The sequence below is a fragment of the Onychostruthus taczanowskii genome, unplaced genomic scaffold (assembly GCF_017590055.1).
Source record: "Onychostruthus taczanowskii isolate IOZ18803 unplaced genomic scaffold, ASM1759005v1 scaffold58, whole genome shotgun sequence".
Classification (NCBI taxonomy): domain Eukaryota; kingdom Metazoa; phylum Chordata; class Aves; order Passeriformes; family Passeridae; genus Onychostruthus; species Onychostruthus taczanowskii.
The window spans coordinates 2,241,624-2,258,848 of record NW_024503457.1 but is presented as its reverse complement, the minus strand read 5'-3'; the positions used below and the strand labels follow the sequence as shown (position 1 = coordinate 2,258,848).

Genomic DNA, 17,225 nt, shown 5'->3' with positions numbered 1-17,225 from the left:
TGAAATAAAAGAGGTGCTGTTTTTGGCCATGCTGGGTGAATGTGACCTGCAGGCCAGCCAGTGCCCGAGGTGATGGCTGAGCCAGGCTGACCATGGGGGAGGATCCATCCTGCTCTCTGCCCCTCACAGACATTTATGGTGCAAAATGGAGGTTGCCATGGGCCCTTGACAACCCCAACAAGGCTTCAAGTAAGTCACAAAAGAACCTCTTCTGCCAGTGCCTATAGGGCTGGCAAAGCTTCTGAGCCTCTTAGCTGCATCCTTGCCCACATCGTGGTGGGAAGCACTCCTGCCTGTTTCTGCTACTCTGTAGTGATTCATGGGGTGCTGTGATGTTGCTTCTTTCCCTTGTTCAGTCGGGTTTAACTGCTGTGTGCAGAACAACTGCAGGGCCATGTCCCCACTCCCCCTCAGCGGGTGGCCGTGCCTGGGGGTGCCACTGGTCCCCATGTGGCTGCTGGGCAGCTGCTGCCTGCACTTGGGTGCTCTTGGCATATTGGCAGTCATCCCTCAGCCTCTCCTCTGGCAACAATCTCACACCTCCTGTGCCAAGGCCATGTTTACTGCTTGCTGTTTGTTAATTTTCTATTTCTGGCAGCCATGGACAAGCAGAGTCATATAGGGTGTGAACAGACTCTGCTCTTTTGGTCAATATGCTCCGAGGGAATAATTTGGGTCAACTCACATCACTATGTTGACTTCACTTATATCTTCACTTCTAGTAGTGTTAATACAGTAATGCACTGTTACCTATAGAAGGGGAGTATGATCTCATTTATCTTCTCCAGGCTTGGCAGCATGTTACACTTCAGCATGTTTTCAAACAGGTAAGTGTAGGAAGCATACACCATGCTTCGAAATGGAAGATGTGGTCAAACCAAGGCAAAACATTTGTGATTTTTTTTTTTTACATCCTAGGCTGGGCACTCTAGTTCAGTAAAAGTATGGGTTTATTTTGCTGTAGCTGAGATTTTTCCTGTAGAAAGGTATTTTAGCTTCTTGAAAGTGGGCTCTACAACCATAACTGTGGAATGGTTTGGGTTGGAAGGGATCTTCAAGAATCATCTAGTTCCAACCCTCTGGCCATGGGCAGGGACATCTGCTAGCCACTCAACCAGGCTGCTCAAAGCCCCATCTAGCCTGGTCTTGAACGCTTGGGGATGGGACAACCACAGCTTTTCTGGGCAATCTACTCCAGTGCCTCACCACCCTCACAGTAAAAAAATGTCCTCCTTCTGTCAAATCCAAACCAACCCTCTTTCAGTTCAGAACTGCTACCTCTTGCCCTGTACACTACAGGTCTTGTTGAGTCTCCTTTAGGTACTTTGAGGCTGCTATAAGATCTCCCCAGAGTCTTTTTCAGCTGAACAACTCCAACCGTCAGCCTGTCTTCATAGGAGAGGAGGTAAACCTGCAGCTAAGAGGCAGTTTGACAAGTCAGTGTCCTTCTGTGCAGTGCTCTGGATGAGCTCACCAGGTGAAATCCTCTGTCTGCTGAGTGTTCCACGTGTGTGCGCATGCAGGAGCTCCCTGCGCTCCTGTGAGCCGGGATTGCGCAGGCTCTGGAGGAGCACGGCTGTGGGTACGCGCACCTGAAGCACGTGATGCACACAAGGTACAGGAGCTCAAGCCTGCTTAGCACCCTGTGGGTTTTATGGCTGCTTTGTCTTTTCCCTGCACTATGCTGATGTGTTCCACTTTACACTGAGCTGAGACCACTCTGAACAAACTTGTTAAGATCAGCTTATTGAATCAGAGAAAATGAAGAGGCTAAGCAACTGCTGGTGGAAGAACCATGTGCTGAAGTTTTATGTGCAAGGGCAATGAGCTTTGTCGGAAGATTAGGCAATATATTAGCCATGAAAATCCAAATAGTTTGCTGCTGTTGTTGACATAATCCGTTTTTATAGATTTGTTTAACCTTCACTTGAGTTCTCTTGAAACACTGAATGTGCTGCATTGCTGTACAACTCACAAGGGATATTTATATGATCATTCCACAAGGACTGCTGTCTAGCAATATGTGGAAGAGGCAAGTTGTGTGTTCCTGGTTATTTGTTACTGCCATGTTTAAGAGAATTGGCAAATATGGAATAGATTTAGCTCATGTTGACTGCAGTGCTTTCAGTACTGAGTTTTATTTAACTGAAATAAATAATAGAGTGACAAGTTTGTTCAGGGGCTGCTTTTCAGAGCTAATGCAGGATCAGACAGCTCATTTAAAGCTCAGGTAATTTCTCTGTTTATGGCTGTATCTAATTATATGAGAAGCTAATCTAGGTCAGACAGTGTGCTAGGTAAGTGCCTGATGGCAGTCTGCTGGAAAGATGGCAGGGGACTTTTTACAAGGGCATGTAGGGCCAGGACAAGAAGGAATGTTTTCAAATTGAGAGTAGGTTTAGATTAGATATTAAGAAAAAAATCTTTACTGGGAAGGTGGTGATACACTGGAACTTGTTGCCCTGAGAAGCTGTGGGTGCCCCATCCCTGGAAGTGTTTAAGGTCAGGTTGGATGTCACTCTGAATAACCTGGTCTAGTGAAAGATCTCCCTGTCCATGGCAGGGGACTTGGAACAAAATTATTTTTATGGTCCCTTCCAATTCAACTCATTCTATGATTAACTTAATTTATATATATATATATATATTTTTTTGTGGAGGCAACTCTTGACAAGTCTGGTAAATGTTGGTTTCCTGAACATTGTAGAGCATGAATAATGGTTGTTTTAAACTGCAATGCCACAGTTTATTTGCTTTCATCATTCTAATAACAGATTAAACAGTACTATTTTACTTGTTCATCTTAAATAAGTGATTTTAGAGACAGCTTCCCTCTTAGATTTTTTAAGTGCAATGAAACAAACAAGTGTTCTCTGGTTGAAGAGTTTGAGTTTCAGTGGGAAGAGTTTGCTGGGAGTGCTTTTCTAATTCCTTAGTGCAAACAAAGTATTTCAACAGAGTAGTCCATATGCATTGTATGGAAAAACCCAGTTTACAAAACAGAAATCACCAACAAATAGAAATGTAGAAAAAGAAAGGGTTTATTTATGATACCGTGAGGTTGGAATGTAATAATAAAAGCCAAGAAATATCTGAAGCAGGAGTGAGGTGAGTTACTGAAAAATCACTGTCATTGCTATAAGTATTAATCAGATTATGTGAACATGAAATTTGTAGTTGATCCTTTTTCCCTCCTCTCTTGCAGCACTGACAGACAACTTCGGGCTAAATTGTTTCTTTCTAAAGAAGGAAAAAACTGCCAGAATTGCCATTCTGGCTATTATCAACCCTTTTCTACAGGAAAAGATGATGCCAAATAAATGCCTTGCTGCCCTCTCCTTTGCTTTTGCAAGGATGACTCTGTGCAGGTTGGGATGGTGGCCATGCCATTGCCACTCATCCCCAGCTGCCAGGAGAGGACACATTCAGAGAGCAGCTGGCAGAGCTGCAAGTTTGAGGGTCATGTGGCATCCAGCACTCCTGCAAACCCTACCCCGTGTGCTGCTCCAACATGATGTGGCTGAAGCCTGCTTGTGATGAGTGGCTTAATTTTGGAGGGGAAAAGGTGCAGTGCACAAACCAATTGCTGCTGCTGTGTGGGTGGTGTGACACAGATGAAATGTCCACAGCATGGTGGAGCAAGGGATCGTTTGGCTTGGGGTATGTCTAGGAAAAATGCCATCAAGCTTATAAAATAAAATGTTAATCTTCTTCATGTAGACTTCTAACCAAATTGAAAGAGTTGCATTTTCTAGTTACTGTTTTTGGAAGCCTGTGGGCTTTGCTATTGGCAGTGCTAAAGCATGGTGAGGCTTGGGGAAAAAAAAAAAAAAAAAAGAAGTGTTGGGTGTGTTTGAAACGCCCAAGCAGAAAATACTAAAATGTAAATTAGGTTTCAGTGCTGGACATGAGCATTTTGGACCACAGTGTATTTTCAGTATTTTGCAACAATTTAGGACTTAGATCATCCTGTGTTAATTTATGGAACTGCAGCTGTTAGCATTTACTGTTGTGACAAATACAGTAAATAGAAAGATACATATATTCTCTTCAGGGAAATGCGGTGGGTATCTGACCAAGAAAACCTTTTATTATTGAAGATTTTTTGGTGTTTCAAAGCTGTGAGTATTTCTGTCATCTGGCAAACAATGTAATATTAGACTAGCAAAAAATGTGTATATATTCTGCATAGTGGGAGAACACACCACTAGATCTGTTAGACTTAATTTGTGTTATACTTAACTTGCTTTTACAGACATTTAAAAAATTAATTTCCATTCAGCTTTTGAGGTAATAAGTTAAAAAAAGCACCAACATGATTTACTCAATTGTCTAACCACCTCAGAAGGCTCCTCAGTATAAGGACTATGTGATAAGGCGCTTCCTTATACTGTGAGAGACTTTTACAAGTTTTTCATACAGACTTGACATCTGCTGATATGGCTTCGGATGAGTCCTGCCTTGAGTGTGTCTCCCGAGGGCTTGCTCTGGAAGGGCTGGTCGATGGTGGTGAGCCAGAAGCTGTATTTGTTTGCAAAGTAGTGACAGGTTCCGCGTGCGCCGTTGCACTCGATGAAAGGAGTCGCCCTGAAATCTTCCAGGCAGCTCCCAGGAGAAACCAGCGACTGTCCTCCACCTTCATCACCAGCAGCAGTGTGCTAAGGGAGACAAGGAGGGCAGTGTTCAGAGTGCAGCCTCAGGCAATGCTGTCATAAACTTACATGTGTGAAAAGAGAAAAACCACTAGAATTGCTCCTAATTCTTATCTCCAGAGCAGAAAGTTGGCCAGTCCTGCAGCTGTGTAAGGGTTTGGCTATGCTGTAACTATATAAAGCAGCTAGCCCATATGCTGATGCCTCTTTGAAATCTTCTAAAAAACATGTCTTTCTGTAGTTAAGATTTTCTGGAAGTCTTAGAATTGGAGAATCATTTAGGTGGAAAGGGCCCACTAGAGGTCACTTCCCCCAGTTCCCTGCTCAAAGCAGGGCCGACACGAAAGCTGCCCTCAGCTGCTCCAAGGTGCTGTGAGTTGTTAATACCTCCAAGGATGGACCTCCCACAACTTGTCTGGGCATCTTGCTCCTCTGTTTTATTACCCTCACTAAGAACAATTTTTCACCATATATTTAATTTGAATTTCCCAAATTGTAAAGTCTTACTCTGCATTGCATATAAGGAGCACTGCAGAAACAGAATTAACTTCTATACAATAACTAGTTCCTTGAATAACATGTTTTTTAACAGCGATTTCACCAGAATCATGCATCTTTACGCCACTCAATTGTTGTCTTTGACAAGTTCTGTGATAATGAACTGAATGCTACTTTTCTTCTGTCAAAGGCATTACTAACAAAATGGGCATTTTCTCTGTCCCTTTAATGAATATACAGCTGTATTTTTAAGTTATACTGTAGAATTTTTGTTAGGAATGGAAAGAATCTGTAATATAAAAGAAAGCAGCTGGAAAATGAAGTTCTTAAACAGTTTTGTAAATGTAGGGAATGTAAGAGGCAGCATAAATTATTTCCACTTTGAGGCCTCTGCAGTTGGAGCTGGAAAGCAGATAGTAAAACCTACTGATGCTACTTGAGCCCTGGCACGGGAGCAGCCCTGCTTGGCAACCTCAGGATGGGCACTGGTATTCCATGCTTGGTCTGTAAGCTCCAACTCTATGCTTATAACATCTCTTCTGGTATTCACTATAGCTTTTTATCCTCCTGCAATGCTTACTCATATAGGATGTGTGATAGTGGAGTGCTCTTGCTACTTGAAATCTTACTGACTTCTCTGGCTCTTTGGGTAGAGTCTGTGCAGACTGAGGACTGCACCTTACTCAGGGGAAGGAGGTGACAAATTTAAGCCAAGGAATTAAAACAGCATGTACTCTGAGAAAACCACAAGTGTGCTCTACGCTTTCCACAGCTGCCTGAGAAGCAAAAATGCATACACCAAACACTTCATTTGCTCCACAAGCTAGCTGGGAAAATGGGAATTTTTCTCACAGTGTGCACCACAGTGCTGACAGATTTTGTTCCAGAAAAGAGTTCTTGCTAAGGTGACAACTTTTCTCTTAACAATGCTCAGTGTTTACATGGGGCTTTGCAAATATTTAATTACTTCTTGACATTCTTGTGTAGGAACTATGAGATTGGTATCAGGGCTTTTTATAGAAGCAAAAGAAAGGTCAAACACAGGCATGGTAAAACTGACCTACTCTCAAAATGTAGAGATTTTTTTTCTGTACTTAATTTTGGATTTGCCTGTATCTTATTTTCTGAAAAAATTAAGTTTTTGGCTTTTGACATACAAATGGTTTGTGGGTAAGGTTGACTATTGTTCTTTTATGATGTCTTCTGCCACAGAAATCTTGTTTCTTTGCCAACACTGTTTACTTCAGGATTCAGCCCAGTCTTCAAAAAGTTAACAACATGGGCATGCTCCTGCAGGTTTTGACTCTCGTGTTCATCAAGCAAGTCAGAAAAATGAGCGTATGTCAGACTATTCACTGACATTTTAGATACTCTTTACCATGCTAAGCCCTCTGGGGCTCATATGATCCCTCTGTACAGTCTTGCAAAAAAAGGTCAGGCCCTTCAGCAGGTCTTCTGCTGCACACCCAGCACTAAGTTTTTCTGTAACATCCCATTTCCTAATTATAAGATCACAAGATTGAAGAGCTCATGTAAGCCATGGGATGTACAGCTCAGCTCTTATTGCCAACAACACTGAAGCTTAATTTTTAAAACAACCAGAGGCTGTCTCTCTTTCCAGAGAGTGGAAGACTTTGGCTTCAAAATCTTCGATGGAAACACCAATGATTTTTAAATTTCGAAAAGAAGGGAAAAAGCATGTTGTTTTGGAAAAAACATGCTGTTGCTTTTCCTTTTTTTTTCCCCTTTTTTCCCTAGATCAGCTTTTTAGTACTGATGTATGTAAAAAACTCCCAATCTTTAGCTGTGAAAATGCTTTGTATGCTCCTGTTGCACCTCAGTGTAATTTTTTTTTGTCAAGTCAAAGCTGCCCCTTTATTCTGTTCTGAAGTGCTATTTTGTACATAAAGTAAGGTCTCCAGATGCTACTCTGACAAGAGACAATTTTCTCTGAAATTCACAGAATTTTTTATCTTCCTCTTCTGCTTCCTAGAAATTACTTTTGTAGTTCCCTGGCTCCCCAGTAGGATGCATGGTTTTGGCCTCCTTTTAAGCGCAGCCTTACTAGTACCAAACACTCAAATTTAAAACCCATTGCTGCACAAAACGTGACACTGGAGAGCCAGTACCATAAGGAAGGAATATCCGATCCACAAACTGCGCCAGCCTTCAGGGCAGTGGGGAATAGAAGCTTCTTGGCTGTGGACAGCAATTGCCACAGCTGGGGCCTCACAGACCGAGCAGCGACTGATGTATGGCTTAATGTCTTCTTCTGCCACGGGCATCATTGGAAGAGGTGCTGTAGTTGAGAGCCAGTAGGATTTATCATTTCGACTTGCATAGTAACAAATATCCCCAGGGTTACAGTAGAGGAATGGCATGGTGCTAAAGCGAGACAAACATGAGCCAGCCAGCCCTGTTAAAAAACAAAAAGGCAATCATTCTCACAGAAGACAATGCACACTTCCAGTTTCCTGCTCTTTCCCAAGTACCTGCCAGGAAAGCCCTGTGGTCTAGAATGTTTTGCTGGCTTTACAGGTTCCCTCAAACAACACTAACGACTTGCAGGAGCTCTCTCAGGGGCACTCCATGAAGACATGTAGTTTCTATATTCTCACTTTGGTGCCTCCTAAGCCTGTCCGTCGTAGTCCCAGCTTTTGGAATGCGGGCTGCTGCCAGCAGTAGTTGTACATACCTAGATCCTGGTTGTGTGCTTTCTCTTGCCCTTCAAAGTACAGTAGGCTGTATCCACTCCAGAGTTTGTTCATGCCAACTGGGCACATTGGCTCTTGGTCGGACTGGCTGTGCTTCACCAGCAGGTAGCCCATGCTGACGCTGCGACCCGGCATGCCTGCTGGCCCCGGGCTGCCGGGGCGGCCTGGCTGACCTTAGAGGAGAGCAGAAAAGAAAGAATCCAGCTCAGCTTGCACTCCCACAAATGATCTGGTGTCAGCTGATTTTCCAGCTAAGCTGCTGATGAACAGCTTAATGGCATGATGCCTTTTCTTTACGGCAAGTTAGAAGAGCTGCAGTTCGAGGATTATAACAATTGCTTTTGAAGTAGATTGGTACTGGATCAGGCTCCACAGTTTCTAAAATAATGCATTTCACACCAGAACTAGGGAAAGTCACAAATAAAGTTCTGATGAATTTGAGCATACTTGGTACAACAGAGATGAGGAGATTTTTCCTTTAAAATATTTTCTTAGTCCAAGATTAACCAGTGGTTGTCGGACTTCTTGCATTTGACTCATACACTTGAAACTATGCTCTGGAAATACATTTTTCTTTGTGTGCTTAGCTAACTAAGATAGTAATAGTTCTGATCTTTGATTTGATAAGGACACAGGTATTTCCTTTACAGATACATTCCCTTAAACTTCATCTATCCAAGTTTCACCTACCCAGCCATTCATCTCCATGAATATAACTATATTATATATATTATAACTAATATAACACTAGGCTGAAAATACTTAAAAAGAATAAATACACTCAGAGTGAAACAAACTCATGAGTAGACTGATATCTGCAGCTATCAAAGTTTATTCTAAAAATATTGCTCTAAGATAGCTGTTAACATTTAATTAGTTGTCCCTTGTGAAGTATCTATGAAGACAGAAACTTTCCTCCCCTTTCTTTCCTTCCCGTCCTCCACCCTCCTTTTGCTCCCTCCTCCTCTTCTTGCCCCCTCCTCTCTCTCATTTCCATCCAGTGAAGTAGTAACTGCAGAACGATTAAGTGCAGAGAAATGTGAAAGAGGAAAAAAGTGCTGTGTGATATCTCTTACCTTCAAGTCCCACCGGACCCTGAAATCCCATTCCTCCTTGTTCCCCTCTGGAGCCAGGAGGAGCTGGAATGCCGCCCCTGCCCTGGAGTCCTGGCTCTCCCGGTGAGCCTCTGAAACCTTATACAACAATGGTTGTAAGCACAGTGACTGCAGACACACCAACATGCCCATCCCGTTTTGTTAACATGTGCTCTGCTCGTGTGTGTTTGGTCCTGAATGCTGGGTTTGCACTGAAGGTAAGACCCTATGGTACTTGGTCAGGCAAAAAGCACCAAGTTCATTGGAAAAGCTTGCTGGGGTCAAGACTACGAATACCACAACTTTAATCCTTCGCTCTTGGCACCACGTATCTCTGATGAGGCTCATGGCAAAAGGTGCAGAGCATCAGCTCTACACGTCACTGATGCTGCATTATTCCCTGAGCCGACAGTGTTCCCACAAGGATCTGCACTTTTCCACCAAAGATATTCAGTCTTGATGTGCATGAGATCCATATCTGATGTTGCTTTGTCTTTGTGAATGTTGCCAAAGTTATTTCCTGTTTTGCTTATGTTCTGAATGCTAGGAGGAGGAAGAAAGCTGAAGCCTCAGCTTTGGAAGACTAAAAATTGACTCTCCTTTCTGGATTACAGACTTTAAAGTAGAAGAGCATCAAATCAGTGTTCTGGTAGCCTCAGTCTGCTAAGGGGAACAGCTTTCAGTCTGAATGTGTGATTCCTACCTGGATCTCCTGGTGGGCCCTGAGGTCCCATATCTCCTGGGCTTCCCTGAGGTCCTATATTTCCACGGGGACCTGGTGAACCTTGCTCAGCAACCAGCCTTGGAGGAAGAGGGGGCAGCCCAGGAGAGCCTGGAGGTCCCTGGAAGCCTGTCATTAGAAGCAAGATGAGATAGTTTGATTAAAAAAAAACCCCAACCACCCTATATTTTTTCCTTAATGTACTTTAATCCAGACACATGCTGCTCTTACTTGGCTGCCATATGCATGAGGGGTCTATGGTCTGCAACTCACCAGCTTGGGTATAGCAGCTATATTATATTGGGGAGATATGTGGGCATCCCATACCCATATGTGGGTATGGGATGCCCAAGATGAGACAATCTCCAAGTATGGGATCATCTCCAAGAGACTCTCTTCACCTGGACTGTACATAGATAAGCAAAAGGAAATTAATGATGCTACTGCTCTCTCATTTATGACACAGGAAGCTGGGAAGTTCCCTCCAAATAGCTGCAGCTCTCTGAGGTGCAGCACCATCTTTTGGTGGGCTTCAAGAGACACAAATACATGATGATATAGATGGAGTGATGGATTTTAAAGCTCTCTTTAAATATTCAGTATGTCTAATCTGGAGGATTAATTTAGACAATAAATCCTTCCTTTTATTAACCACAAAAGTGGCTCTGATTTTGGAGTTGGCACTTCAAACAAGTCACAAAGCCAAAGAATTGACTACTCATGTTAAATTCAGGATCTGCCCTCTGGAATTTCCCAGGATTCACAGTCATGCAGGTTGGAGGATTCTGGAGGTCACCAGGCCCAACCTCCTGCTCAAAGCAGAGCCAGTTAGATCAGCTCTGTGGAACTGCAGAATGAGTGGTTTCCAAAGGAGTCACCCATCTGACTGCACACACTTACCTGTTACTCCTCTATCTCCCTTGGGTCCGATGGGTCCCAGATCACCTGGAAATCCTACTGTGCCCATAAAGCCAATGACACCTTGTTCGCCCCTAGGACCTTTAATGCAAAATGACAAATGAGTGCAAAAGTCATGGTGTTAAAGCTGCTGTAGCACAGAAGGCTCCCCTGCTTCCTAACACAATCAGTATTCCCATCCTTACCTTTTGGTCCAGGGAATCCAGGCAGGCCAGGTCTTCCTGATAATCCAGGATCACCTCTACTTCCTTTTGGGCCAATTTCTCCAGTCCTACCTGATTCTCCACTTTCTCCTTTGCTTCCTGGTGGAGCAGGTACTCCAGGCTGCCCCTGTGGTCCTGGATAGCCTATTTAGAGAACATATAAATTGTAATCTGTTTATACTTAACACCTGGGCACAGGGGAAAGTAACAGAACTATCTAACCATATCCCATTGGATTCTATTTCCTTAATTTAAGCAGGGGACATACTTATTCAGCACTCCTGCTCCTGCTGTCAGGCTGGCAGCAGTAGCAGAGGAATTAGAGTATGAAGCTCCCACAAGGCGCTCCCACAGGTGTTAAGCAAGATTTCAGCAGAAATAGGGTGCTGGCTGAGATACAGCCTTCCATGAACTATTCCTTCACTAGCAAATGCCCCACTTCCCTAGGCGTTTCCTTGCTTCATCCTACAATATCCAAGTAGCTAGAGAGAAATCAGAGAGCAGGCTGCAAGTATCTGACTCAGAGCCAAGGACCTACTGTTCTGTGTACCTCAGTGCTTCAGTTGAACATCTGGAACCAAATAAGTACTTTATGCTGTCTTGGGAATTATGGGAACAGCTTCTTTTTCTAGAATTTCATATTGCCTGAAGCTAAACCTGGCAGGTTTCTCTTCAGTTACCTCTGCTGCTTACAAGACATTTGGACCTTTTTTTCTGAGGAGAGAATAACCCTTACTATGTAGGGTTTTGAGGGGGCATCTCTTGTGCTGCCTTTTGAAGCTGGATCACATGAGGTACGATTGCAAGATGTATGTGACAACGTAAGAGTGAGCCACGCTTGTCTCACCATTTTGGCTGGGATATGGTGTTCCTGTTTCCACTCTCCTGACTGCTTGGAGAGTTGGAATCAGTATGCAGAGTCAGACCAACTAACATCCTCTTTAAACTTGGAAGCCCAGGCATTTTGTTGGTTTTCACCTGGTTTGTCTGTTCTAAGTTTGTGCTGAGTTCACATAAAAATTTCCATGCATCATATAAAGATGTTAGTGGAGCAACCTCTGCTACAAGCTCTTCATAGTGGCACTGCAGTTTGAAATGATTGTGCAGTCCAATAAGCAACAGGAATTTTTAAGAAGGAAGAGCTAATACTTTCCAGTGTAATTTAGCTCGCATGGTCATTCACATAGGAGAATTTTGTACATGATTAAGACTATTTAATAGACTTGCAAGTCTGCCACAGACCTCAGATTTTAGAGTAGTAGATTAGCATAATGCTTCTAAAAGTTGTCAAGAGAATTCTGGATTATTTAATCTGTTATTTGCATGAAGATCAAACCCTGCCATGAGAACAACCTGGAGCTGCCTTTTGCTTTCAAGAAGTCTGTCTCTATTGTCTAATCTACCATGAGTTCTGTCCAACAATTTTAGTTGCTGTATTTAATAGGGCTACTTTACTGAATCAAGACAGAAATAACAATGACTGCTGCTGCATGAATTACCTGGCACTCCATCTAGACCTGGGGAGCCTTTATCACCAGGATATCCTGATATATTTGAAATCCCAGGAGGCCCTGGAAATCCTTCCTGCCCAGGAATACCAAAGGGTCCTGGGACTCCTGAAGGGAAGAAAAGAAATAATTAATACTGGAAGGAAAATACAAAATTGCAATTAAAATTACTCACCTTAGACTAATGAGTGGGATTTTCAAAACAGAAAACACCTGCAGTTCCTGCTGATTTTTGTTTTATTTTTTCAGATGATACTGTGGAAGTTTTTTTTTTTTTTTTTTAAGAACCAAATACTAGTCCTCGCCAAAGCTCTCTGGGTAGCTAATCACATTTCACTGCGTTGAATACTAATAATCTTGTGTCTGCCAGGTAAAATATTATTTCAAGATAGGAAGAATTCAAAATATCCTAGGTATACTGAAGCAGACAGGAAAGCAGCTTTGTTCTTCTGTGCCTGCAGGGTCAGGGCAGACAATTAGCATTATTTGGCGTGAGTTAAAACCAAAAGTTCAAATCCAAGAAGTTCTCTAGAGATGAAAAATGTTAAGCGGTCAAAAATCCGCCCTACCAATAACAGATTATTCTTTTAAGTATATTGAAGTTTTTAGGAGGTTGACCTTCTGTTTATAATTGTGACAAATAAAAATGAATGAGGTAAGCTGTTTTTTTGAATGCTTGATAAATCTCTGAAAGGTATTTGAGATGGCATAGCATGTTAATAACAATAAAGTGTAACACAAAAGAATATCTATGAGCCATTGAACCAAGCAGGCAAAGGCAGTAAGGTTTTATATCTCAGTCAGTCCTTAATCCTTTCAGAGCCAAAATATTGGAAAAATTTAAAAAACAAAGCCACAAAAAGCATATGTAATTAGTTTATTTGCTCATAACATAAGTCTGGTGGCTTCTTGATGGATTTGATGAATGAAATGGATGGATGAAAACCAGGTGATTTCAGAGCCATTCTGAGATGAGCACAGTCTGTTACAGCATAGAGGGCTGGAGCTTACTCTGCACAGGGGAGAGATGGCACCAGCAAAGCACTGTGTATGGGAACAGAGCCCCCGGTGCCAGCAGGACCATCACACACTGAGAGACTCTGAGGCTTTCAGGAGAAAGGTAAATATGGACAGGTTTGCAACAAAAAGAGAGAGGGTCTCTTTTCGTAACTGGAACTTGATTAAAAACATTTGGGGAGCTGATGGCTGAGAGTAGCCTCTGGCATTTGCAGCTTGCTGAGCCCAGTGGGTGCTCCAAGATGGGGAAGCACCCTGGCTGTGCAGCACTGGGGAACACACACTGCTGTTCCTGAGCAAGGGCTGGCTCAGCTGCAGCACAGACTCCAAACAGTGACCTTCCCAGCTTCAGGAGTTCACCTCTTCACCTGTCTACACCATAGTGTATTTTCTGACATCTCTAACACCCACAGATGAAACAAGCAACAGTGGATCCCATTCTCTGGAACACAGACCTGGAACACCTCTCTCTCCCTTCTGGCCTGGAGGTCCTCGGCTGCCTTCCACTCTGCTTGGGTCTCCTGCTTCTCCTTTGTCACCCAGTACACCTGGGAAACCTGCAGAGCCGTACCCATCTGGACCTGTTGAGTTGTTCAGAATAAAGAGGAAAGCTGAAATGTTTCTGCATATAACAATGCATGCTAAAGTACACGTATAGAGCATGTGGATTTATAAAATACATGAGTCTGTAATGGCTCATTGAAAAAAAGGCTCACAATGAGAAAAAAGGCCTTGAAGTTTTAACTTTATCAGAGGAAAGAAATAATGATTTGAAGCTGTGTTCTAATCCACCTGTGGGGTAGCACATATGTATGAGTTGTTTTCCAGAGCCCACAATAATGAAGCACATTCCAAAGCTTTGGAGGACACAGTTTAAAAAGTTGCATTAGAGAGATCTTACTGACCAAACTTGAAGAGAACACAGTGTTGTACCTGTGAACAGGTAGAGTAACAGCCTCACTTACCTGGTGATCCTGGTAAGCCCTTAGTGCCTGGTAAACCATGCAGTCCACTGATTCCTCTGAAGCCAGGCTGGCCTGTTTTGAAATTATATTAATGATTATCATAATACTTTCTATTAGTCTGTATATACTCCTGGGCAAAAAAAAAAAATATCATATGCTTGAATCAATGCTGTTCTATGTTAAAATATGATGTGTTATATGCAAATGAATTAATTACCATAAGTTTATTATGAAATACACCATGCTATGGTTTTGTGATTGGCAAATTTTGTTATTATCCAATAAACTCATTACTCCAGAGATATTTTTAAAAGTATCTCTGATCCATCTGGCATGTCATTAGTTCCAGTCTTGCTGCCATAGTTTTTTTAATACCCATTTAGTTTTCCAAAATCCTCAAGCCAAGACAATTATGACATAATTGTAGACTCTAAATGTGGTTATAATAAATCTGTCTTCAGGAGTAACTAATTCTGTGTCATTTAAAAATTAAAAAAAAATCTCTAAAAATACTCTGGTAGTTAACATTTTACCTGTAACATTACTAGTGTTACAGTTAAAACTTATTTCATCTATTTGAACCTGTCAAAGTGGTAAGTATGATGTTAAAGCTAGACAATGGCCAGAGCTCTGGAGGACTACCCAGTCTCAGAAAAATAAGTGTCTGTCTGTCTCTCTTCACTGTTTAAAAAGGCAGTCTTCATAGCTGTATTTGAGGCAGATTCAGATAGAAGAATCTTACTAAAAGATTTCTGGCTGAAAGGTAGAAAAAAATCTGCTGCCTTAATATATTAAGGAATTAAGTGGCAACCACTGGGATTCTGTATCCTGTGATACAAACAGCTTCATTTTAAACTATCACCTGCATTTTCATAGCACAATTGTGTCTAAGCCATAAGTCATTTATTCTTGAAACCAGATATTGAATCAGTTAACAGTTTTTGGTGATGATGTAGGACAAATATGTTGCTTGCTATCTAATGCCACATTATATATTCTCATATTGTACATTACTACCCTTGCTGCACGTTTAGTAATTTTTAATTGTTTTTTTTCTTCCTAGCTGCCATGAAAAATGAAAATGTTTCTTGAAAACTGCTTTCCTAGTTGAAGAGGTCATCAACAGTTAAAATGAGCTGAAAAGACACCAGAAGCCATAAGTCAGCAACCACATCTCATTTTTAATGAACTTGGACTTTGTGAGGAACAAATATTTTAGTACAGGAAACTCTGCCACTCTGAACTACAAAAACCCCCTTTCTTCTTCTTCACCCCAAAAGAACATTTGCAAGTGCTCACACGGAAATGACTGAATAGCTGAAGCTGTACGAATACCTGCTTGTCCTGGTAAGCCAGGCCAGCCAGGAGCTCCCTTTTGACCTGTAAGTCCAGAAGTCCCAGGGTTTCCTTGCTGCCCTGGGGGGCCAACCAGTCCTGGCAAACCTGCGTGACAACAATGAATCATTGCTCATGAGCATCCTTAAAACCAACAGCCAAAACACAGACTTGTGCTACTTTCATTCTCCCAGGCAGCAGAAGGAAGACTTTCCCTTCCTGATGTCATTGTATGACACTGCACTGCTCATCCAAGTGGAAGAAAAGCAAAGAGAGAACAGGTAGGAGAGACAAAGTACAAAATACAGCTCGTTACAAACTTCAGGTTTCTGACAACCTTAGAAAGACAGCAGGCTCCTCCTAATAAAATAACTTGATTTCTATTGCCAGTTACAACAAGTGATTTTATTTCTGTGCATGTCACTTTCCCCTTCTGCTGCACTTGTTTTGCCTTTCCCACTGAGAAGCTGATCAGACAAGAAATGTTTCCCAGTGAGGCACTCGCTGAAGCTCTTCCAGTCTTGGCTGGAGTTTCTAAGCCCTCTAATGAGAAGAAGTATGGAGCAACTGTTCTGAAAGAGCATTTCCATGATCCTCCTGCAACAGGACATGTTCTTAAGCCCTGAGTGTGTGGTCCAGCCACAGCTGAACCTGACTTGGCTTCTCTTGTACAGCTGGCCAATGAGCCTGGCTCAAAGGCTCTGTAAATGTGTCCTGGGAGATACTGACTTCATTTATGGCAGGAAAGGTCATTGAAAAGCCTACTCCTTGTAGTATTGATACATTAGAATACCTGAGTATGCCAGCAATACCATACTTTGACTGGACACATGGCTACTACAGAAAAGGAAAAACTGGTATCAAGTACAGTTTTTGCAATTTCCTCTTAACTTCTGCTGTGAGTTCCACATCTTTGTCACTGCTCCTCACCAATTTACAGAATGATGAATATATTACAAACTTAATTACGTTCTTTTGATGGAAAGAGTATTTTTCTTTTTACTCTTAAACAATGTTATTCTTTGGAGTGTTAAAAATAATATTTTACCTTCCTGTCCCACAGAGCCAGGGACACCCTGCGTGCCCTTGAGGCCTTCAATGCCAGGGAAACCAGGATCACCACCTTCTCCTTTTGGTCCCACACCTCCTCTTATGCCTGGAAAATCACAAAACCAGTGTGCTCTTTTAATTTTTTTAATATTCTTTTAAGTAAACAAGCATATCATGAACTTGGCTACTGAATGGGTCCTGATCTTGCCACATAAAGACATTCTTCTAGTCAGGGTGCTTACATAATCTGGGAGCATGAACAGTCCTCTGGCCAAATAATCATTAAACTTGCTTTTAAAAGTGCTCCCTAAATTATGTGGAATATGACACTGATGTTCAAGTGCCTGCATGTACAGGGAAATTTAACATACTACCTAACAACTCAATCCAAAATCTACAAGACTTTGCTGTCCCACCTTCTACAATCATGGCCTGATAACGCTCCTTTTGTCATCAACAGCAAAACAAATTATATAGAAATGTTTACTGGAGTTGCCAGTGATCATGTTTACTGCTATCATGTTTACTTCAGTTGAAGAGGTAAATGTAG

General features: G+C 42.2%; 1 protein-coding gene across 3 annotated transcripts in view; it reads right to left on the bottom strand.

Moving 5' to 3' along the window:
• Positions 1-3,023: 3,023 nt before the first annotated feature.
• Positions 3,024-17,225, bottom strand: part of COL4A2 (collagen type IV alpha 2 chain) — a 141,992-nt gene continuing 127,790 nt past the window's right edge. For all 3 annotated transcript variants that reach the window (XM_041418017.1, XM_041418015.1, XM_041418016.1), the window contains exons 37-48: positions 16,674-16,781; positions 15,626-15,733; positions 14,291-14,362; positions 13,781-13,906; positions 12,300-12,416; positions 10,783-10,944; positions 10,580-10,678; positions 9,662-9,808; positions 8,941-9,057; positions 7,846-8,037; positions 7,280-7,566; positions 3,024-4,658 (exon numbers count right to left, since the gene is read on the bottom strand). In XM_041418017.1, the coding sequence (XP_041273951.1) occupies positions 4,404-4,658; positions 7,280-7,566; positions 7,846-8,037; positions 8,941-9,057; positions 9,662-9,808; positions 10,580-10,678; positions 10,783-10,944; positions 12,300-12,416; positions 13,781-13,906; positions 14,291-14,362; positions 15,626-15,733; positions 16,674-16,781 (1,790 nt within the window). In that variant the 3' untranslated portion in view covers positions 3,024-4,403. The remainder of the gene's footprint in view (positions 4,659-7,279; positions 7,567-7,845; positions 8,038-8,940; positions 9,058-9,661; positions 9,809-10,579; positions 10,679-10,782; positions 10,945-12,299; positions 12,417-13,780; positions 13,907-14,290; positions 14,363-15,625; positions 15,734-16,673; positions 16,782-17,225) is intronic.